Here is a 23,396-nt window from a genome sequence, read left to right as displayed (position 1 = left end):
TGATGAGACACAGGATAAACAACGTATGGTCAAAGATTTAAATGCAAGGCATGGAGTAAGTATGTTAGAAAAAACTTGGAGGATTTTAAACCTCAAAGTAGAAGTGGCACTGATGAGTCATTTGTATATTTATTGTAGGTATTAAAAGCCTTCAGAAATGAGGTATAAAGAAAACCTCAAAGCCTTGCACGTGTTTTCTGTAAAACGAGGCATCGAACTGGATGGAGCCACAGAGCTGAGTTTGCTTGACACCTACTGGCTTCACAAGGTGAAATTAGGGACACTGTTTCTGGCCCTTAGCTAGATTTGCTCACAGAAAAATAACGTGATTTCCATGTATTGGAAGCAAAACAACTGACTGTAAAATTAGTATCAAGTGGTGGTTGCAAGTCTGGACAGAGAAATGTTACCAGGAAAGTGAGTTTACCTCTTGGTGGGTGTTGAGTCAGAAGATACAACCCAGCCAAAGCTGATGGGAAGGAAAAGTGTATTACTTGCAGAACCATGGAGAACACCACGCAGCTTTCCAGAGCAGTATCTCTCTAAACTGCAAAGTTGGGGAAGCTTTAATCTATGGGTACAGGCGTGTTCAGGCTTTCATGGTGGCTCAGACTGTAAACAGTCTGCCCATAGCAGAAGACCCAGGTTCAATCCCTAAGTGGGGAAGATCCCCAGAGGAGGGCATGGCAGTCCACTCTCGTATTCTTGCCTGAAGTATCCCATGGACAGAGGAGCCTGGTGGTCCATGGGGTTGCAAAGAGTCAGACAGAAGTAAGTGACTAACACGTTAACTTTACAGGCATGTTCATTAAGGGTTTTGGGCTGTGGGAGACTCCAAGCTTCAACTGTATAGTGTGATAGCTCATGACATTAATTTTTAATTCCCTAATGGTGTATATGTTGAGCGTGTTTCTGTTTTATACTGTGTGTATAACTTTGTTTGGCTGGGTGTCTGTTTAGATCTTTACTTATTGTTTATAAGGTTGTTCAAGAGGTCTTTGTCTATTTTGTGTCCAAATCTTGTAACAGATATGAATTTTTCAAATATTTTTCCCCCAGTTTGTGGCTTGTATTTTGATTTTCTGAATGAGTTCTTTCAGAATAGACATCTTTATTTCTATAAAGTCCACAATATTTTTCTTTTGTGGACTGACAGCTTGTGTGTTAAAACTCAAAGCTCATGATATACAGGCCAAACCAAGGGGCATGTATATTTTCTAAGTTTATGTTCACAATTTTGATAGTTTCAAAATTTAAATATCTGTTAATAAATTTGAGTGAATTTGGTGACTACATTTCATTCTATAGAGTTTCGAGTTAATTATTCCTTAACTATTTTGGAGAAGTTTTGGATATTGGCAATATTTCAGTTTGAATTTCCATAGTTTAATGAACCTAGCAGAACTGCCCTGAGGGGCGGAGTCTCCACTTAGCTGTGCCTGCGCGAGTGAGGGAAGCTTGACCTGCAGTTCTCATTGGCTGGCAGGGAGCAAGGAGCCCGCCTCCCTGACCCACCCCCACCCCAAGCGGAAATCCCGCTCTGACTGAGTACTTGGCTGTGTGTGGCTGCTGACAGGAGTCTGGTCTCCTCAGAACCCACTGGGATTTCAGATTTGGGACGTTGTGGGATTCAGTTCAGGAAGACAAGAAGTCTGGTCTCCTCAGGACCTGCTCAGGTTTTGGCTTTGGGACATTGTGGGGTTCACTTCAGGCTGACAGGAGATGGGTCTCCTCAGGACACACTGGTGTTTTGGCTTTGGGACATTGTGGGGTTAGTTCAGGCTGAGTGGGTGTCTGGTCTCCTCAGGACCTGCTGGTGCTTCAGCTCTGGGACTTTATGGGGTTCAGTTGAGGGATATGGGAATCTGGCCATTGAGGACCCACTGGGGCTTCAGCTTTGGGACGTTGTGGTGTTCAGTTGAAGCTGACAGGAGTCTGGTCCCCTCAGGACCCACTGGGGTTTCAGCTTTGATATATTTTGGGGTTCAATCCAGGGTGATGGGAGTCTGGCCCCCCAGGACCCATTATGACTTTGGCTTTGGGACATTGTGGGGTTAGTTCAGGCTGATGGGAGTCTGGTCTCCTCAGAACCTGCTGGTGCTTCAGCTCTGGGACTTTGTGGGGTTCAGTTCAGGCTGACAGGAGTCTTTTCAGGACCCACTGGGATTTCAGCTTTGGGACATTGTGGGGTTCAGTTCAGGGAGTTGGGAGTCTGGCCACTGAGGACCCACTGGGGCTTCAGCTTTGGGACATTGTGGAGTTCAGCTTAAGCTGATGGGAGTCTGGTCTTCTTGGGACCCACTGGGTTTTCAGCTTTGATACATTTTGGGGTTCAATCCAGGGTGATGGGAGTCTGGCCCCCCAGGACCCATTAGGGCTTTGGCTTTGGGACATTGTGGGGTTCAGTTCAGTTTGACACGAGCCTGGTTTCCTCAGGACCTGCAGGGAGGTGGTGCCGCTGAAGGAAAAGGTGAGGAAAATTGGGAAGAAGCTTTCTGTGTATGGCTGTTGCTGAGTGTCTATCTTCAGGGGACCCAGGACAGTTAGGGCTTGATGTGGAAAGTTGTGGGTTTTTAGTCAGTTTTTGTCTGTGGTACAGAATGGTGTCCAGTGTTGTTCCTTGTTGTGTGGTGTCCATTTTTCCCAGCATGGCTTATTGAGGGGACTGTCCTTTCCTGGATGTATGTTCTTAGCTCCTTTCTTGTAAATTGATTACTGTGAACCTGTAGATTTATTTCTGGGCTCTCTGGTATCTCTGCCTGTTTCTGATACAATTCCACACGTCTTGTGGTGCCTTTAGGTGCCTAATGCAGATTGAAGTCAGGGATGGAGGTGCTGCCAGCCTGTTCTCCTTTCTCAGGGTCACTTTGGCTCTTCTGGGTCCTTTGTGGTTCCACATGGATGTTAACATTATTTTTGTTTCTGTGAAATATGTCAATGAGATGTTGGTAGTGATTGCATGAATGTGTACGTTACTTTGGTTAGAATGGAGATTTTAATGGTATTGTTACCCATGAGCATGGGATGTCTTTTCATATCTGTTCAGTTTAATTGAGCACTGTGTCTTGCAGTTTTTAGCTTGCAGCTCTTTCAAGTCCTTGGTTAAATTTCTAGTTTTGGGGGGATGCAATTGGACGGGGACTATTTTCTTAATTTCTCTTTCTGGTAGTCCATTATTAGTGTAGAGAATCACACATGATCTTGCAGTTCTACTGATTTATTTTTTTGGCCATGCAACTCAGCATGTTGGATCTTAGTTCCCTGACCTATGGTCAAACCCAGACCTCCCTGCAGTGGATGTGCAGAATCTTCACCACTGGACTTCCAGGGAAGTCCCTGAATTCACTCTATAGTTCTGACAGCTGCTTTGGTGCAGTGTTACATGAAAAACTAGAATTCGGACATCTCACAGTTTCAGTTCCATCAGGGCCATCCTCAGCACCCAAGGCATGGTGGCTACTCTTCCTACGGTGACTTTTAATACCATGTGGACTACTACGAGGCAATTAGCATCACTACTTTAGTTGAATTTGGTCTGGTTAAGTCTTGGACTCTTTTGTAATGTTTGGTGCCATCTCTGATTTTCTGGCATGTGACTTACATGGTTGTACTGAAAATTTCTAGTAAAATTTCAAAAACTTCAAGTTTCAATAGAGGCACAAAGTTTCCTATATTCACATCGAAAAATGCAATGTGTTTTACCCAAAACAGGGTTGCTTTCTCAGGGGACCAGCCCATAACCCCCAAATGGGGGATAGTTATGGTGTCCACATTACAATCCTATCCATAAGACCACTTCAACTTGCATCAGCTGCCCAAACTTTGTGCAAATGTCTTTCTCCATTCTAATGCAGTTTTCTTTTTCTGGGACCACCACTGCGGCTTTCCCTCTTGTCAAAAAATTTTGTGGATTTAAAGTGACAAGATGACTATGATCTGCATGGCTTTTTCTGTGTGTCTTCTTTCACTGAGGATTTTTTCAGTGCTTTTCCATGTTATAACCTGTATCATTTTTTAATTGTGATTACAAACATATACTATTTATCATTTGAGTCATTTTAAGTATGTACTTCTATAGCATCAACTGCACTCAGGTTGTAAAAATATCCTCACCATTTGTCTCCAGAATCTTTTCTTTTTCCCGAAGTGACACTCTAACCATTAAACACTCACCACCCTCAATCCCTGGCTACCTTATTCTACTTGGAATTTGTCTTATTTGGATATCTCGTACTGGTGGAATCATAGAGCACTTTTCCTTTTGTGTTGGCCTTTTTTCACTTCACATAATGACTTGAAGGTTCATTCACATTAGAGCATGTGTGACAGTTATCTTGTTTTTGAAGGTTGAATCATATTCCATTGTGTTTATACTACACTGTGCTTATCCATTTATCTGTTGAACGCTTGTGTTGCTTCCATCTTTTGGCTACTGTGAATAATGCTTCCGTGAACATGGGATACACATATCTGTTCCAGTTCTTGGTTTTAAATATTTTGGGTGTATTCCCTGGACTGAAATTGATGGGCTCTCTGTTAACTCTGTGTTCATTTTTGAGGAGCCCCTTATTGTTTCCTGCAGCTGTGGCTCTATTTTACTATATGGCATATATTACTGTATGCCTTTATATGGCAGAGTAATGCATCTTATGGATGAATCTACCTTATTTTGCTTATTAATTCACCTGTTGGTGGAAATTTTCATTGTTTTTACCTTGGGTTGTTGAGAACAGTGCTGCTATGAATATTGGTGTACAACTTAATATTTGAACATCTGTTTTAAATTCTTTGTATGTATGTCTAGGAGTGGAGCTTCCAAAACATATGATAATTACATTTTTATATTTTTGAGAAAATGCTGAAGTTTTACACACATTGATTGCACTGTTTTACATCTCCACAAGTAAAGTTGGAGTTCTAATTTCTGTACATTTTTGCCAACATTTGTTATTTGTCTTTATTATTGATTTTCCCCATGTCCATCCTGTGTGCCTTATTAAGGAGGAAGTCATAATTTTGGACCCACACTTGAGGAGAGGGAAGTTAGCTTCACATACTTGATGGACAGCTGAGTGTCTGTATCAATTGTATAGAATCTTTCTGCATAGCGATTTTTATTCAACACTACTCATAAAACCTATGTAACTCTTTAAAAAAAAAACAGTTTGGACACATGAAAATTATTTTAAACTTTTGGTTATAATCCAGCACTATGTTATTAGACTGCTTAGTTTATTCTTGCTTTGGCTATTGAGAGCTTTTTCTATGCTCTCTTGTTTTTATTTTACATAATTCAGCTTTCATGGGGTTTTTTGGTACTTCTTTCTCATATTTTAAGATTATCTTGCTTTACATATTTACTGTCTCAGTCCTAGTATCAACCACATATTTAAAGAACCCTTATTCCTTTTTATTAGAGAATGGTAGTAAAAACTTGCATGTGGGAACTTACTATTCTTAGTAGACAATGCATGAAAATACATATGCATGTATCTCAGACTATGCATACACACAGTTATGAAGATTTTCACAGGGAGCTATGTGTTTCTGTATTAGGCTAGTTTATAATGATGTCTCCAACCTGATCTGTTATGACACAGGGATTGTAACCATCTCTCTTTGTCTGCCTGTAACTTCCCACTCCAGTGGTAAGAAATCTGGCTTCCACTACTTTTCATTTATTAAATTCAGTGCTTGTTCCATTCAATGACTGATACGGTAGTTTCAGACCTGTTAGCTACAACCTCCCATAGGAAAGAACTTACAGAGTCCATTGTTTATGCATGGTACATTTTACCTTTGGCCTGCAGATTCCATTCATTTCCACAGTGATCTTCAGTCAGCTCATTTTGTCCTACCACTAAGAGTGGGTTTTTTTCTTTTTCTTCTTTAAAAAAATAATCTCTTGGCTATGATATATGGCATGTGGGACTTTAGGTCCCTGACCAGGAATTGAACCCACCTTTCCTGCATTGGCAACGTGGAGTCTTAACCACTGGACCACCAGGGAAGTCCTGAAGTTTTTCATACATTTCTCAGTCAGATTCTTTGTTAAATTCCGCATTCCAGTCTTTGAATGGAATAAATAAATGAATGTGAATAGGTAATAATTTACTTGTTGGGTTCTAAAAACAAAAATCCGTGTGCTCAGACAAATTCACAGTGGCAGGTATTCGTCACTACAATACCATGTGAAATATTTCAGCCACATATCCATAAACTGTTTATTATGTCTGTTTTGCCTTTTCTAGAATGTCTTATAAGTTTGTACAGTGTGTAGAACTTGAGGCCGGATTCCTTCACTTAGTAATGTAAGTGTTAGATGCATGCTTTTTCTATAAATGGGTTTGTGGTTCATTCCTTTGTATCTCTGAATACTATTGTGTTGCATTATATGAGAGTAAAGATAATTTTCTCTCTACCCTTTGATGTTCTTTATGAGATCCTCATAACGAAAGGGAGATGAATTGGAGAAAAAAAAATCAGAGGTTTAATATATGCCATGCATTCGTGTATACTTGAAAGATACCTGGGAACACTGAGTCACTTCCTAAAATGGTGCAAGTTCGGTTCAGTTCAATCACTCAGTCGAGACCAACTGTTTACAACCCCATGGACTGCAGCACACCAGGCTTCCCTGTCCATCACCAACTCCCAGAGCTGGCTCAAACTAATGTCCATTGAGTCAGTGATGCCATCCAACCATCTCATCCTCTCTCGTCCCCTTCTCCCGCTGTCAATCTTTCCCAGCATCAGGGTTTTTTCAAATGAGTCAATTCTTCCCATCATGTGGCCAGTGTGTTGGAGTTTCAGCTTTAGCATCTGTCCTTCCAATGAATACTCAGGACTGATTTCCTTTAGGATGGACTGGTTGGATCTCCTTGCAGTCCAAGGGACTCTCAAGAGTCTTCTCCAACACCACAGTTCAAAAGAATCAATTCTTCAGTGCTCAGCTTTCTTTATAGTCCAACTCTCACATCCATACATGACTCCTGGAAAAACCATAGCTTTGACTAGATGGACCTTTATTGGCAAAGTAATGTCTCTGCTTTTTAATATGCTGTCTAGGTTGGTCATAGCTTTTCTTCCAAGGAGCAAGTGTCTTTGAATTTCATGGCTGCAGTCACCATCTGCAGTGATTTTGGAGCCTAAGAAAATAAAGTCTCTCACTGTTTCCATTGTTTCCCCATCTATTTGCCATGAAGTGATGGGACCAGATGACATGATCTTAGTTTTTTGAATGTTGAGTTTTAAGCCTTTTTCACTCTCCTCTTTCACTTTCATCAAGAGGCTCTTCAGTTGTTCTTCACTTTCTGCCATAAGGGTTGTGTCATCTGTGTATCTGAGGTTATTGATATTTCTCCAAGCAATCTTGATTTCAGCTTGTCTTTCATCCAGCCCAGAATTTCACATGATGTACTCTGCATATAAATTAAATAAACAGGGTAGCAATATACAGTCTTGATGTACTCCTTTCCCAATTTGGAACCAGTCCCTTGTTCATTGTCTGATTCTAACTGTTGCTTCTTGACCTCCATACAGATTTCTCAGGAGGCAGGTCAGGTGGTCTGGTATTCCAATCTCTTTAAGAATTTTCCACAGTTTGTTGTGATCTACACAGTCAAAGGCTTTGGAATAATCAACAAAGCAGAAGTAGATATTTTTCTGGAATTCTGTTATTTTTTTCTATGATCCAGCAGATGTTGGCAATTAGATCTCTGGTTCCTCTGCCTTTTCTAAATCCAGCTTGATCATCTGTACATTCATGGTTCACGTACTGTTTAAGCCTGGCTTGGAGAATTTTGAGCATTACTTTGCTAGTGTGTGAGGTGAGTGCAATTGTGTGGTAGTTTGAACATTCTTTGGCATTGCCCTTCTTTGGGATTGGAATGAAAACTGATGTGTTTTAGTCCCGTGGCCACTGCTGAGTTTTCCAAATTTGCTGGCACATAGAGGGCAGCACTTTCATAGCATCATCGTTTAGGATTTGAAAAAGCTCCATTGGAATTGCATCACCCCCCACAAGTTTGTTTGTAGTTATGCTTCCTAAGGCCCCCATGAATTTGCATTCCAGGATGTCTGGCTCTAGGTGAGTGGTCACACCATTGTGGTTATCTGGGTCATGAAGATCTTTTTTGTATAGTTCTTCTGTGTATTCTTGCCACCTCTTCTTAATATCTTCTGCTTCTGCTAGGTCCATACCACTTCTGTCCTTTGTTGTGCCCATTTTTTGCACAAAATGTTCCCTTGCTATCTCTTATTTTCTTGAAGAGATCTCTAGTCTTTCCCATTCTGTTGTTTTCCTCTATGTCTTTGCATTGATCACTGAGGAAGGCTTTCTTATCTTTCCTTGCTATTCTTTGGAACTCTGCATTCAAATGGGTATATCTTTCCTTTCTCCTTTGCCTTTAGCTTCTCTGCTTTCCTCAGCTATTTGTAAGACCTCCTCAGACAACCATTTTGCCTTTTTCCATTTCTTCTTCTTGGGGGTGGTCTTGATCATTGCCTCATGTACAATGTCATGAACCTCTATTCATAGTTCTTCAGGCATTCTGTCTATCAGATCTAATGCCTTAAATCTATTTGTCACTTCCACTGGATAATCATAAGGGATTTGATGTAGGTCATATATGTAGAGTCATATGTAGGTCATATGTAGAGTCTTCTCTTGTGTTGTTGGAAGAGGGTGTTTGGTATGACCAGTGTGTTCTCCTGGCAAAACTCTGTTAGCCTTTGCCCTGCTTTATTTTGTACTCCAAGGCCAAGTTTGCCTGTTACTCCTGGTATCTCTTGACTTTTGTATTCCAAGACTGGTCCAAGGAATGGTCCAAGACTTTACCTTAAACACTTTCATCAGCTAAGAATGAAAGAAGGAGGTTAGGGAATGGAAGAAGACATTTAAGGGAATTTACTTATAAGGTGAATCACAGTAAATAAGGGTAAATAAGGGTATGGTGGTTTTGCAGACTAACATCCAGCTTAGACAAGCTTTTCTTGATATTTATCATCATTCAGTTCCTGTCCCAGAGAGGGACACACCCTTACAGATGGAGATATCCTTAGTAAATGTAAATCTGCTTCATAAAATGGCATTTCTACTTGGTTTTCCAAGATTCTCCTGGTGCTGCTGTTTTTTAAAATTAATCAGTCCAAAGTAATCCTTTTGTCAAATGTGCATATTTTGGGTGTGCTGTATTGTGCTCCCCTTGACATGTCTGTGTCCTAATTTACTTATGAATGCATCTATGGAAGGACATCCTGATATCTTTAAGTTTTTAATTATTACATTACTTGATACTAGTTTTTATTTCATAGTTTTGCAAAGCAGTTGTCTAAATACAAGAGGTATACTTCTTGGATCCTGAGGTGAGACTGTTTAGATTTGGAGTAAAGTGCCAAACTGTCTTCCAAAGTTGACTGTACATGCATTCCACCAGCATCTTTAGTGTACTCTTTATGCTTATTTACTATCTTCTTTGGCCAGGTGTGTATTTAAATCTTTACCAAATTTTAAAGAGGTTGTTTAGTATAATTCAAGTCAGATCCTTTTTCAGATATGTGTTTTGAAAATGGCACTAGTGGTAAAGAACCCACTTGCAAATGCAGGAGACATAGGAGATGTGGGTTTGACCCCTTGGCTGGGAGGATCCCCTGGAGGAGGGTGTGGCAACCCACTCCAGTATTCTTGGCTGGAGAATCCCATGGACAGAGGAGCCTGGCAGGTTATAGTCCATAGGGTCACAAAGAGTCAGACATGACTGAAGTAACAGAATACATACAATATGTGCTTTGTCTTTTGGTTTTCTGAATAAGGTCTTCCATAGAGTAGAAATTTTTAATTTTATAAAGTCCACATTATTTTTTCTTTTGTTGATAGACTTTTATTAAAAGTTATTTTTTGGTTTCCGGAAGGCAGACGTCGAAGGCCCGTGAGTTGATCGTAATGGCAGGTGAAGGAATTAATGAAGACTATCCAGTAGAAATTCATGAATATTTATCAGCATTTGAGAATTCCATTGGTGCTGTGGATGAAATGCTGAAGACCATGATGTCTGTTTCTAGAAATGAGTTGTTGCAGAAGTTGGACCCACTTGAACAGGCAAAAGTGGATTTAGTTTCTGCTTACACACTAAATTCAATGTTTTGGGTTTATTTGGCAACCCAGGGAGTCAATCCCAAGGAACATCCAGTAAAGCAGGAATTGGAGAGAATCAGAGTATACATGAACAGAGTCAAGGAAATAACAGACAAGAAAAAGGCTGGCAAGCTGGACAGGGGTGCGGCTTCAAGATTTGTAAAAAATGCCCTTTGGGAACCAAAACCTAAAAATGCATCCAAAGTTGCCAATAAAGGAAAAAGTAAAAATTAACCTTTCAGTTTTGATGTACACATATTTTAAAAGTACATAATTTTTATTGTTTTCCACAAAATGGATGATGATTATGTGGCACTGTAAGGTTTAAATGTATTCCTTATTGAATTCATGTATAAAACTTGCATTTGAAATTCATAATGGTAAAAACTTTTCCCTCCAGAAAGATTGTTATCTTTATTGGTTTTCCTATAGAACACTATGAGGTTTTTAACATTGCTGTGTATATATATATATATATTTAAATGTTTTATTTTGTATGGGAGTATAGCTGATTAATAATGTGATAGTTTCAGGTGGACAGGGAAGGGACTCAGCCCTACATATACATGAATCAATTCTCCCCCAAACTCCTCTCCCATATAGTAGGTCCTTGTTGGTTATGCGTTTTACCTTTATGCATACATTTACAGCAGTGTGTACATGTAATCCCAAGCAACATTGTAGTATATTTTATATTTATATTTTACTGCCTCTTGACCAGACTCTTATTTGCTTAGGTCAGTCTTTCAAAGCCATTTTATAAGCAACTATTAAGTTTAAGTTAAATGTTCCTCATAAACATTTGTCTGTTTCAATGAATAATGATTTTATGACGTATGCTGAAGTTATAAATACATCTGTTCTCACTATATGATATTAAGAAAGAGTGAAATGACTTAAATGTCCATTTTTTCTCTGTAGTTATTTCATTATGCTTTCATGATTTTGGGAATTACTGCTTTTTGTGGTATTTGAAGTATGAAATTAAGACTTTAAGGTTATTCTTTAATTCTTGGCACTTTGCCACTATGTCCCATTTAAAGTAAAATACATTCTCATTAACTTTAGATGGGAAATGAGGTTGTATATTGATGGCTGAATTTTGACATAATAGCTATACCCTATCAAAGCTATTAATGTATGGCTGACCTGTTTTTAATTTTTCTCTTTTGAGTAAATGTTTCCTTGAAATTAGGAAGGTCGGTTTTAGAAGTCCTTAGAAGTGGAGGAATCCATGAGTTTTTGTTCTTTGTCCATAGTGCTGGTAGTTAACTTTGCCTCAATTTTTTCAGATTTTTTTAAAATATTTATGAGGGTATAACAAGTATGTACAAGTATTTTGGAACAACTTTGTATGTTATATAATGCCACTTAATCAGAGGAGAAATCTGAAGGAGAGTACGTTGTATTTATATTCTGATTTGTTTTTCTGTAATATTTGTTAGTGAGAATTCTAAATATTAAAACTTTTTAAATGTCTAAGCCCAAGAATTTTAATTATATACCTTTAATGCTTTCAGTCTTTGAATTCACATCATTATGTATAGGAATGCCAAATACAGTAAAGTACTTATACTTTAATTTTTGAAAAAGAAGTTGTTAAAATTTTCTGTGTGATTAATTCCCCATAAGTAACCTTGAATAAATGGATTTCTTGATTTATGATAGCAGATATTGGAAATGGTCTTAAAATATAATGGATTTTGTAAAGCATGTTGAACTCTTTCTATGACACATGAAGAGGAAATCACTGATGAATGCAGAAGTCTTCTGGCTCAGATGTCAGGCAATTTTTGAAGTAGAAGAACATTTATAGTTATTTCACTCCTTGTTTTACCTTTATCTCTTCTAAATTCCAATTTTTTTAAAGTAACTTCATGAGAGAAATAAATGTTATTAATATAAAAAAAAAAAGTTATTTTTTGGAAAAATGTCTGTTTAGTTCTTTGGCCCATTTTTTGATTGGGTCATTTATTTTTCTGGAATTGAGCTGCAGGAGTTGCTTGTATATTTTTGAGGTTAATCCTTTGTCTGTTGCTTCATTTGCTATTATTTTCTCCCAATCTGAGGGCTGTCTTTTCACCTTCCTTATAGTTTCCTTTGTACTGCAAAAGCTTTTAAGTTTCATTAGGTCCCATTTGTTTATTTTTGCTTTTATTTCCAATATTCTGGGAGGTGTGTCACAGAGGATCTTGCTGTGATTTATGTCGGAGAGTGTTTTGCCTATGTTCTCCTCTAGGAGTTTTATAGTTTCTGGTCTTACATTTAGATCTTTAATCCATTTTGAGTTTATTTTTGTGTATGGTGTTAGAAAGTGTTCTAGTTTCATTCTTTTACAAGTGGTTGACCAGTTTTCCCAGCACCACTTGTTAAAGAGGTTGTCTTTTTTCCATTGTATATCCTTGCCTCCTTTGTCAAAGATAAGGTGTCCATAGGTTCGTGGATTTATCTCTGGGCTTTCTATTCTGTTCCATTGATCTATATTTCTGTCTTTGTGCCAGTACCATACTGTCTTGATGACTGTGGCTTTGTAGTAGAGTCTGAAGTCAGGCAGGTTGATTCCTCCAGTTCCATTCTTCTTTCTCAAGATTACTTTGGCTATTCGAGGTTTTTTGTATTTCCATACAAATTGTGAAATTCTTTGGTCTAGTTCTGTGAAAAATACCGTTGGTAGCTTGATAGGGATTGCATTGAATCTATAGACTGCTTTGGGTAGAATAGCCATTTTGACAATATTAATTCTTCCAATCCATGAACACGGTATGTTTCTCCATTTGTTTGTGTCCTCTTTGATTTCTTTCATCAGTGTTTTATAGTTTTCTATGTATAGGTCCTTTGTTTCCATTTCTCCAAAGAAGACATACAGATGGCTAACAAACACATGAAAAGATGCTCAACATCACTCATTATTAGAGAAATGCAAATCAAAACCACAATGAGGTACCATTACACGCCAGTCAGGATGGCTGCTATCCAAAAGTCTACAAGCAATAAATGCTGGAGAGGGTGTGGAGAAAAGGGAACCCTCTTACACTGTTGGTGGGAATGCAAACTAGTACAGCCGCTATGGAAAACAGTGTGGAGATTTCTTAAAAAACTGGAAATAGAACTGCCATATGACCCAGCAATCCCACTTCTGGGCATACACACTGAGGAAACCAGATCTGAAAGAGACACGTGCACCCCAATGTTCATCGCAGCACTGTTTATAATAGCCAGGACATGGAAGCAACCTAGATGCCCATCAGCAGATGAATGGATAAGGAAGCTGTGGTACATATACACCATGGAATATTACTCAGCCATGAAAAAGAATTCATTTGAACCAGTCCTAATGAGATGGATGAAGCTGGAGCCCATTATACAGAGTGAAGTAAGCCAGAAAGATAAAGAACATTACAGCATACTAACACATATATATGGAATTTAGAAAGATGGTAACAATAACCCTATATGCAAAACAGAAAAAGAGACACAGAAATACAGAACAGACTTTTGAACTTTGTGGGAGAATGTGAGGGTGGGATATTTCAAAAGAACAGCATGTATACTATCTATGGTGAAACAGATCACCAGCCCAGGTGGGATGCATGAGACAAGTGCTCCGGCCTGGTGCACTGGGAAGACCCAGAGGAATCGGGTGGAGAGGGAGGTGGGAGCGGGGATCGGGATTGGGAATACATGTAAATCCATGGCTGATTCATATCAATGTATGACAAAACCCACTGGAAAAAAAAAAATAATAATAATAATAAAAAAGTTATTTTTTGTTTTATTTTTATTTTTGGCTACACTGGGTCTTTGTTGTGCCTGGGCTTTTATTAGTTGTGGTCGTGGGGCTACTGCTAGTTACAATATGTGGGCTTCCCTTGGAAGTGGCCTCTCTTGCTGTGGAGCATGGGCTTCTAGGCTCTTGGGCTCAGTAGAAAATATTTTTAAAATATTTTTCCTGATACATGAGTATAGGATATTTTTTTTTTTTCTGTTCTCACTATCTTTATCAGAGCCCTATAATTTTCTAATCATAGGTCTTTTATGTCTTTGGTTAAATTTATTCCTAGTTTTTTTTTTTTTCTTGAATTGTGAATAGGATTGTTTTCTTATTCTTTTTGATGGTTTGTTATTCATGTATAGAAAAAAATTGATTTTTGTGTAATTTTTTTTTTTTGCTGAATTTATCTTTTAACATATTTTTTTAAATAATGTGAAAGATTGTGAAGCTAAAATCTCACTGTTTCTCCTGCAATCCAGATCATCTATAGGACCCACTACTTAGTGGCTACTAACACCCTCTTCCCACGATGCCTCTTAATACTAATAACATATGGACCCCTACAAGGGAAATAAGTGTCACAACTTTGGTTGAACTTGGTCTGGTAAGTCTTGGCCTCTATAACAAAGTCTGATGCCTGTCTCACCTGATTTCTTGAATGATATTGTCATGGTTGTTTTGAAAAGTAACTCACTTTCCACTAATTTAAAATGTACAGAAAATTTTTATAATGGTAAAAAGTACTCATATTTGCCAATTCACACAGTTCAGTGTGTTTTACCCAAAACAGTAACACTCTCCTGAGGAACCAACACCTAGCCCCCATGAGGAAATCATGACTTCTGTGTCATAGTTTAATACACAGGCCCACTTCCACTTTCACCTGCTGCCCCAACTGTGTGAAGGTACCTTTTCCCATCCTGATCCAGTTTTCTTTTCCTGGAGCCATTCCTGAGTTTCCCCTCATTTGGACGACCGTGATGGATGGATTTAAAGCAGACAAGATGAATATGGGATTTGGGTGACCTTTTATGGTATGGCTTTTCTCACTAAGGGTGTTTTTAATATTCATTTATGTTGTAACAATTATGACCACTACACTTTTTTCTCATTGTCATTAAAAATACAAAATGTGGCACTAACCATTTAATTCATTTTAAGTATGCAGTTTTGTGATATTAATTACTTTCACATAGTTGCACAAATAAGTTAAATAATGTGTGTACCTCATGTGTGTATGGCAGATACATATATATATAGTGAAGTGAAGTAAAGTGAAGTCGCTCAGTTGTGTCCGACTCTTTGCAACCCCATGGACTGTATAAACACACACACACACACACACACACCCCACAGCCACACACATGCATCTTTATCCATTCATCAGTTGTTGGACAGGTAGGTTGCTTTCACATCTTTGCTGTTGTGAATAGTGCTGCTATGAACATAGTGGTGAATGTATCTTTTTGAATTATAGCTTTGTCTGGATATATGCCCAGGAGTGGGATTGCTAATTCATATGGCAACTTTTTAGTTTTTTGAGGATCCTCCATACTGTTTTCCACAGTGGCTGCATCAATTCCCACCAACAGTGTATGAGATTTCATTTTCTCCACCCCCTCACCAGCATTTGTTATTTGTAGACATTTTATTGATGCCGTTCTGATGACTATCAGGTGATACCTCATTGTAGTTTTGATTTGCATTGCTTTAATAATTAGCAGTGTGAAGGGTCTTTTTATGTGCCTGTTGATCATCTGTATGTCTTCTTTGGAGAAATGTCTATTTATACCTGCCCATTTTTTAATTATTTATTTTTTTTAGATGCATGTGCTGTTTGTGTATTTTGGAAATTAGGCCTTTTTGGTGGCCTCATTTGCAAATATTTTCCCCAACATTTAGTACAGGTGCTGGAACAACCAGATCCCACATGCAAAAGAACAAAGTTGGACCCCTACTTCCCTCACTATTCAAAATCAACTCAAAATGGATCAAAGGCCTAGATGTAAGAACCAAAATTATACACCCCATAGAAGAAAACATGAGAGAAAAACTTCATGACTTTGGATTTGGTCATGATTTCTTAGACCTGCTACCAAAACCACAAACAAAAAAAGACAAAAGAGATGAATTAAACTTCTTCAAAACAAAAGTTGTTGTGCACAAAAGGAATAAGGAAAAAGATCCACCATCCAAAATGGCACAAGATGTTTGCAGATCATGTACGCGAAAAAGGTCTGTAGCCTACAAGTCGAGACCCCGCTGACCCAGTGGGGTGCCTGTGGGGCCCCTTCCATCCCAGATGATAAGGGGGTTTCAGGCACACAACACCCTTGGGCTGGACACTGGTCATCCTCAGCACCCTCAAGGAGTGAGTGCTGGATGGTTTTGAGCACAGTTCCTTCTCATCACTGCCCTCAAAGACTGGAGGCTTCAACATGTCTCCAGAACAACACGGAATCTTTGCAAGTCTTTGAGAACCAAGGGATCATCCTTCACTTTCTTGAAAAGTACATCTTACTTCATAGCAATGACCTTTTCCAATGTGGGTCCCATGGTGTTCTCCCATGGTGTTTATTTCTCTGAAAGGGGCCAGGACAGTTTGGGTGTCTCCAGTCCTCACACCAGGTGACAAGGCCAGTGGGGCCAAGTCCTGGTGGTCCTTCCTTTCACTGGATACTAATTCAGACTCTTAGGTTGAGATTGAACATGGATGCCCCTGCTTCTCCATCAAGAATTCTCATCTCCTCACCTTCTCTTTTCCTCTTGCTTTTCAGTCTCAGATTTACCTGACATCGCCACTCACAGTTCCTGAAGAGCCCAGAGATTTCTCCTGAAGGAAAGGTTCTGAAAGATTCAGAGGGATAAATAAAGAATGCAGATGATTCCTATCTCATACTGATGCCTAGAGGGTGATGAGAGTGAGTGTTTTCTCATGAGAATTGTAAAATCCTCCAAGTAATAGATCATTGGGGAACATCCTTTGTCTTCCTGCTCATTCTAATAATGTTCCTGAATTTTAATTCAGTAAAAATTTATCTTATAAATATGCCAAGGGGGAGATCCATTTAAAAATGTTACTGAAGTAACTCCAAGGGTTTTACAGCAAACAGCAACACAGAACCTGAGGTCAGACACTTGCTGAGAGATTCCCACCCATAGCCACTGTCCCTTGGAGGGTGGGATGGCCGTGACCGTCCTCTGGCAGGTAAGCCTCCTCAGGCACACCGTGTGTGGGACCACCGCATCACAGAATCTCAGAATGGCTGTGACTGTCCTCCGGCAGGTAAGCCTCCTCAGGCACACCCTGTGTGGGACCACCGCATCACAGAATCTCAGAATGGCCGTGGCTGTCCTCCGGCAGGTAGCCTCCTCAGGCACACCCTATGTGGGACCACCGCATCACACAATCTCACAATGGCCATGACTGTCCTCTGGCAGGTAAGGCATACCCTATACGGGACCACCGCATCACAGAATCTCAGAATGGCCGTGACCGTCCTCCGGCAGGTAAGCCTCCTCAGACACACCCTGTGTGGGTCAAGCACATCACAGAATCTCAGAATGGCCGTGACCGTCCTCTGGCAGGTAAGCCTCCTCAGGCACACCCTATGTGGGACCACCGCATCACACAATCTCACAATGGCCATGACTGTCCTCTGGCAGGTAAGGCTCCTCAGGCATACCCTATGCGGGACCACCGCATCACAGAATCTCAGAATGGCCGTGACCGTCCTCCAGTAGGTAAGCCGCCTCAGGCACACCCTATGTGGGACCACCACATCACAGAATCTCAGAATGGCCGTGACTGTCCTCCAGTAGGTAAGCCTCCTCAGGCACACCCTATGTGGGTCCACCGCATCACAGAATCTCAGAATGGCCAATGGCCAGCAGCTGGCGAGAGATGAGGAGAACAGAAAGCTGACCAGCAGCCTGGGAAAACTCCTGGGCAACGACTTAGTAAGGGTCAGCGTCAGGCCGTTAGAGCCAGAATCAGGGCCTTAGAGACAGTGTCAGGACCTCCGAGATAACTTGATGGCCTTAGTAAGAGTCAGTTAAGGCTGTTCATAAGGGACACTTCAGAGACTTTATTAGGGACATATTCAGTGCCTTGTTTATGGACAGAATCAGAGGGATATTTAGTGACAGCATAGACTATAAGGGACAGCATCAAGGCCTACGCTAGGGACAGGGTCAAGGCTTCAGGTAAGGTTGCTCCTTAGGGGTATCTCAGGGCTTTCAATAGGACCAGCATCAGGGCAGTAGTTAGAACCAGTGTCAGGGCATTAGTTAGTGACAAAATCAGGGTGTTACTTAGGGAAAAAGTCAGGTCATTATTATTGACAGTGTCAGGGCCTGTGTGAGGAGGAGGTTCTTGACCTTATGAAGGAACAGGATCAGAGAAATAGGACCATTGTCAGGTCATGAGTTAGGGCCGCAATTAGGGTGTTATATAGGGAAACAGTTAGGTTATTAATGACAGTGTCTGGGCCTTAGGTAAAGTCATCACCAAGACCTTAGTTAGGAAGAGCTTCAGTTCAATTCAGTCTCTCAGTCTTGTCCAACACTTTATGACCCCATGGACTGCAGCACACCAGGCTTCCCTGTCCATCACCAATTCCCAGAGCTTGCTCAAACTCATGTCCATTGAATCAGTGATGCCATCCATCCATCTCATCCTCTGTCATCCCCTTCTCCTCCTGCCTTCAATCTTTCCCAGCATCAGGGTGTTTTCAAATGAGTCAGTTCTTTGCAATAGGTGGCCAAAGTATTGGAACTTCAGCTTCAGCATCTGTCCTTCCAATGACTATTCAGGACTGATTTCCTTTAGGATTGACTGGTTGGATCTCCTTGCAGTCCAAGGGACTCTCAAGAGTCTTTTACAACACCACAGTTCAAAAGCATCAATTTTTCAGTGCTCAGTTTTCTTTATAGTCCAACTCTCACATCCATACATTACTACTGGAAAAGCCATAGCTTTGACTAGATGGACCTGAGTCAGCAAAGTAATGTCTCTGCTTTTTAATATGCTGTCTAGTTTGGGCATAGTTTTTCTTCCAAGGAGCAAGTTTCTTTGAATTTCATGGCTGCAGTCACCATCTGCAGTGATTTTGGAGCCCAAGAAAATAAAGCCTCTCACTGTTTCCATTGTTTCCCCATCTATTTGCCATGAAGTGATGGTACCGGATGCCATGATCTTATTTTTCTGAATGTTGAATTTTAAGCCAACTTTTTCACTCTCCTCTTTCACAGTCATCAAGAGGCTCTTTAGTACTTCTCTGATTTCTGCCATAAGGCTGGTGTTGTTGTGTATCTGAGGTTATTGTTATTTCTCCCGGCAATCTTGATTCCAGCTTGTGCTTCATCCAGTCCAGCGTTTCTCATGATGCATTCTGCATATAAGTTAAATAAGCCAGGTGATTGTATACAGCCTTGACATACTCCTTCCCTGATTTGGAACCAGTCTGTTGTTCCATGTCCAGTTCTAACTGTTGATTCTTGATCTGCATATAGATTTCTCAGGAGGCAGGTCAGGTGGTCTGGTATTCCCATCTGTTTAAGAATTTTCCACAGTTTGTTGTGATCCACACAGTCAAAGGCTTTGGTGTAGTCAATAAGGCAGAAGTAGATATTTTTCTGGAACTCTGTTTCTTTTTTGATGATCCAACAGATTTGTCAATTTGATCTCTGTTTCCTCTACCTTTTCCAAATTCAGCTTGAACATCTCAACATTCATGGTTCACATACTGTTGAAGCCTGGTTTAGAGAATTTTGAGCATTACTTTGCTATCATGTGAGATGAGTGCAATTGTGATGGGATTCCAGTTGAGCTATTTCAAATCCTAAAAGATGATGCTGTGAAAGTGCTGCACTCAATATACCAGCAAATTTGGAAAACTCAGCAGTGGCCACAGGACTGGAAAAGGTCAGTTATCATTCCAATCCCAAAGAAAGGCAATGCCAAAGTATGCTCAAACTCCCACAAAGAGTCGGACATGACTGAGCAACTGAACTGAACTGAACTTGAACATTCTTTGGCATTTCCTAACACCCTGGGTGCCCACCTGGAGCCTGGGCCTAGGGGCCCCAACTGGCATTTTTTGCCCAGGGAGCCCTAATGTGGGGCAGCCCAGCAACTGCTGGCAAAGGCCTCCCATGGCAGTTTGCTTCCTTCTGCCAGAGCTAGCTTTGCTCCCCACTCCAGCATTGGTCATTCCAGGGGCCAGCCCACCACACTTTGCCGAGGGCCCATGGGAGGTGCCAGGTGATCCCGGCATGGCACTTGGCCCCCTCAGATGCACCCCCACAGCCTCCTCACCCATGGGCAGGACCACACTGACCTAGGAATGTGTTTGCAAGGCTTGCAGAGTGCAGGCAGGCTCCTGGCCCTGACTCAGGTATTGAGGCCCTAGGAGCAGGCCTTGAGGTCTGGCATCTGAGGAGCCACACACTGGCTGCACAAGAGGCCTGAAAACCCACTCTCTGGGCCTGCCTTTCCTGCCACCAAGGACGATAGCATCCCCAGTTGCCTGCGGGCTGAGAGTCATCCCTGGCTGGGAAGCACTGGCTGGGAGGTCATTTTGCTGTGGAAATAGCCCCTGGGTCCCAGGGCCCAGGGAGGGCTCCCACACTCCCAGGGAACGTACAGGCAATTTCCACATGGGTTTTCCATCAGGTTTGCTCTGCCAGAGAGACCTCTTGAGTCTTGCCCTGTCTGCACTTTGCTTGGCTACTGCGAGCAGAACACCCTGGGTGCCCACCTTGAGCCTGGGCCTAGGGGCCCCAACAGGCATTTTTCACCAGGGAGCCCTAACGCAGGGCAGCCCAGCAACTGCTTCAAAGGCCTCCCATGACTGTTTGCTCCCTTCTGTCAGAGGTAGCTTTGCTCCCCGCTCCTTCATTGGGTACCCCTGAGGCTGTCCCACCACCCCTCAGCAGGGGATAATGGGAGGCACTAGGTGCCCTCGGGTAGATGAACCCAGCATGGCACCTGGCCCTCTCAGATGCACGCCCGCAGCCTTCTTCCCCATGGGCAGGACTGCACTGACCTAGGAATGTGTTTGCAAGTCTCACAGAGTGCTGTCAGATACCCGGCCATGACTCAGGAATTGAGGCCCTGGGAGCAGGCCCGGCCATCTGGCATCTGAGAAGCCACACGCTGGCTGCGCAATAGAGGCCTGAAAACCCACTCTCTGGGGCTTCCTTTCCTGCCTCCAAGGATGATAGTGGCCCAGCCGCCCGCGGGCTGACAGTTACCCCTGGCTAGGAAGCGCTTTTGGGGAGGTCACTTTGCAGTGGCAATGGCCCTTGTGTCCCCGCAGCCAGGGAGGGCTTCCACACTCCCAGGGAACGTCCAGGCAACCTCCACATGGCTTTTCCGTCATGTTTGCTCTGCAGGAGCGAGCTTGCAAGCCTAGACCTGTCTGCACCGTGCTCGGCTCTTGCGGGCAGAACACCCTGGGCGCCCACCTGGAACCCGGGCCTAGGGGCACTACTGGCATTTTTCACCTGGGGAGCGGCCCAGAAACTGCTTTCAAAGCCCTCCCGTGGCTGTTGTTTCCTCCTGCCAGAGCTAGCTTTGCTTCCCGCTCTGCCATTTGGCACACCAGGGGCCAGCCTGCCAACCCTCACCAGGGGCCTGTGGGAGGTGCCAGGTGCCCTCAGCCAGGTGACACTGGCATGGCAACCGGCCCCCTCAGACGTACTCCCGCAGCCTCATTCCCCATGGGACAGTCCCCTGTCCCATGGGCAGGACCGCGCTGACCTAACAATGTGTTTGCAAGCCTCGCAAAGTGCAGGCAGACAGCCGGCCCTGACTCGGGAATTGAGGCCCCGGGAGCAGGCCTGGAGGTCTGGCGTCTGAGGAGCCACACACTGGCCGCTCGACAGAGGACTGAAAACAAACTCTCTGGGGCTGACTTTCCTGCCTCCAAGGAAGATAGCGTCCCCAGCCGCCTGTGGGCTGAGAGTCACCCCTGCCTGGGAAGCACTGGCTGGGAGGTCAGTTGGCAGTGGCAATGGCCCCTGGGGCCCCGTGCCCAGGGAGGGCTCCCACACTCCCAGGGAACGTCCAGCCAACCTCCACATGGCTGTTCCGTCACGTTTGCTCTGAAGGAGCGAGCTCGTGAGCTTAGGCCTGTCTGCACTGTGTTTGGCTCCTGCGGGCAGAATACCCTGGGTGCCCCCCTGGAGCCTGGACCTGTGTCCCAAACTGGCTTTTTTCGCCTGAGGAGCCCTAACACAGGGCTGCCCAGCAACTGCTTGCAAAGGCCTCCCATGGCTGTTTGCTTCCTCCTGCCAGAGCTAGCTTTGCTACCTGCTTCAGTTTTTTGCAAGCTAGGTGCTGACCTGCCAGTCTTCACCAGGGGCCCATTGGAGGTGCCAGGTGCCCTCGGCCATGTGACCCCAGCATGGCACCTGGCCCCCTCAGACACACTCCTGCAGCCTCCTTCCTCATGGGCAGTACTGCGCTGACCTAGAAATGTGTTTGCAAGGCTCAGAACATGCAGGGTGACACACGGCCCTTACTTGGGAATTGAAGCCCTCGGAGCAGGCTTGGAGGTCCGACCTCTGAGGAGCCAAACCCCTGAAAACACATTCTGTTGCCTGCCTTTCCTTCCTCCAAGATAGACAGCTTTCCTAGTCTCTTGTGTGCTGAGAGTCACAGAGGGCTGGAATGCACTTGCTTTAATGTCATTATTCAGTGGCAATAGCCCCTGAGGCCCTGCGCCTAGGTCGGGTTCCCACACTCACAGGGAAATCAAAGTGACATCCAAATGAGTCAGCTCTTCACATCAAGTGGCCAAAGTATTGGAGTTTCAGATTCATATTAGTCCTTCCAATGTATATTCAGGCCTGATTTCCTTTAGGATGGAGTGGTTGGGTCTCCTTGTAGTCTAAGCGACCTTCAAGCGTGTTCTCCAACACCACAGTTCAAAAGCATCAGGTCTTTGTCAGTCAACTTTCTTTATAGTCCAATTTTCACATTCATACATGACACATGGATAAACCATAGCCTTGACTAGATGGATCCTTGTTGGCACAGTAACGTCTCTGCTTTTTAATATGTTGTCTAGTTTGATCATCACTTTCTTTCCAAGTCGTAAGCATCTTTTCAGAGGAGGCAATGCCAACCCACTCCAGTACTCTTGTCTGGAAAATCCCATGGATGGAGGAGCCTGGTAGGCTGCAGTCCATGGGGTCGCTAAGAGTCAGACATGACTGAGCAACTTCACTTTCACTTTTCACTGTCATGCATTGGAGAAGGAAATGGCAACCCACTCCAGTGTTCTTGCCTGGAGAATCCCAGGGATGGGGTCGCACAGAGTCAGACACGACTGAAGTGACTTAGCAGCAGCAGTAGCAAGCTTCTTTTAATCGCATGGCTGCAGTCACCATCTGCAGTGATTTCTGAGCCCCCAAAATAAAGTCTGCCACCATTTCTACTGTTTTCCCATCTATTTGCCATGAAGTGATGAGGCAAGATGC

At 42.6% G+C, this 23,396-nt stretch overlaps 1 protein-coding gene across 1 annotated transcript; it reads left to right on the top strand.

Moving 5' to 3' along the window:
* Window positions 1-9,905: 9,905 nt before the first annotated feature.
* LOC133065911 (nuclear nucleic acid-binding protein C1D) lies at window positions 9,906-11,617 on the top strand. Its single transcript, XM_061156386.1, has one exon. The coding sequence runs from the start codon at window positions 9,944-9,946 to the stop codon at window positions 10,367-10,369; it is 426 nt and encodes a 141-aa protein (XP_061012369.1). The 5' UTR covers window positions 9,906-9,943; the 3' UTR covers window positions 10,370-11,617.
* Window positions 11,618-23,396: the final 11,779 nt, after the last annotated feature.

The sequence above is a fragment of the Dama dama genome, chromosome 12 (assembly GCF_033118175.1).
Source record: "Dama dama isolate Ldn47 chromosome 12, ASM3311817v1, whole genome shotgun sequence".
NCBI classification, from domain to species: domain Eukaryota; kingdom Metazoa; phylum Chordata; class Mammalia; order Artiodactyla; family Cervidae; genus Dama; species Dama dama.
This window is presented reverse-complemented; position numbering and strand designations above follow the sequence as displayed.

Coding starts and splice junctions, on each gene's coding strand:
- LOC133065911 (XM_061156386.1), top strand. CDS start 9,944: ATGGCAGGTGAAGGAATTAATGAAGACTATCCAGTAGAAATTCATGAA.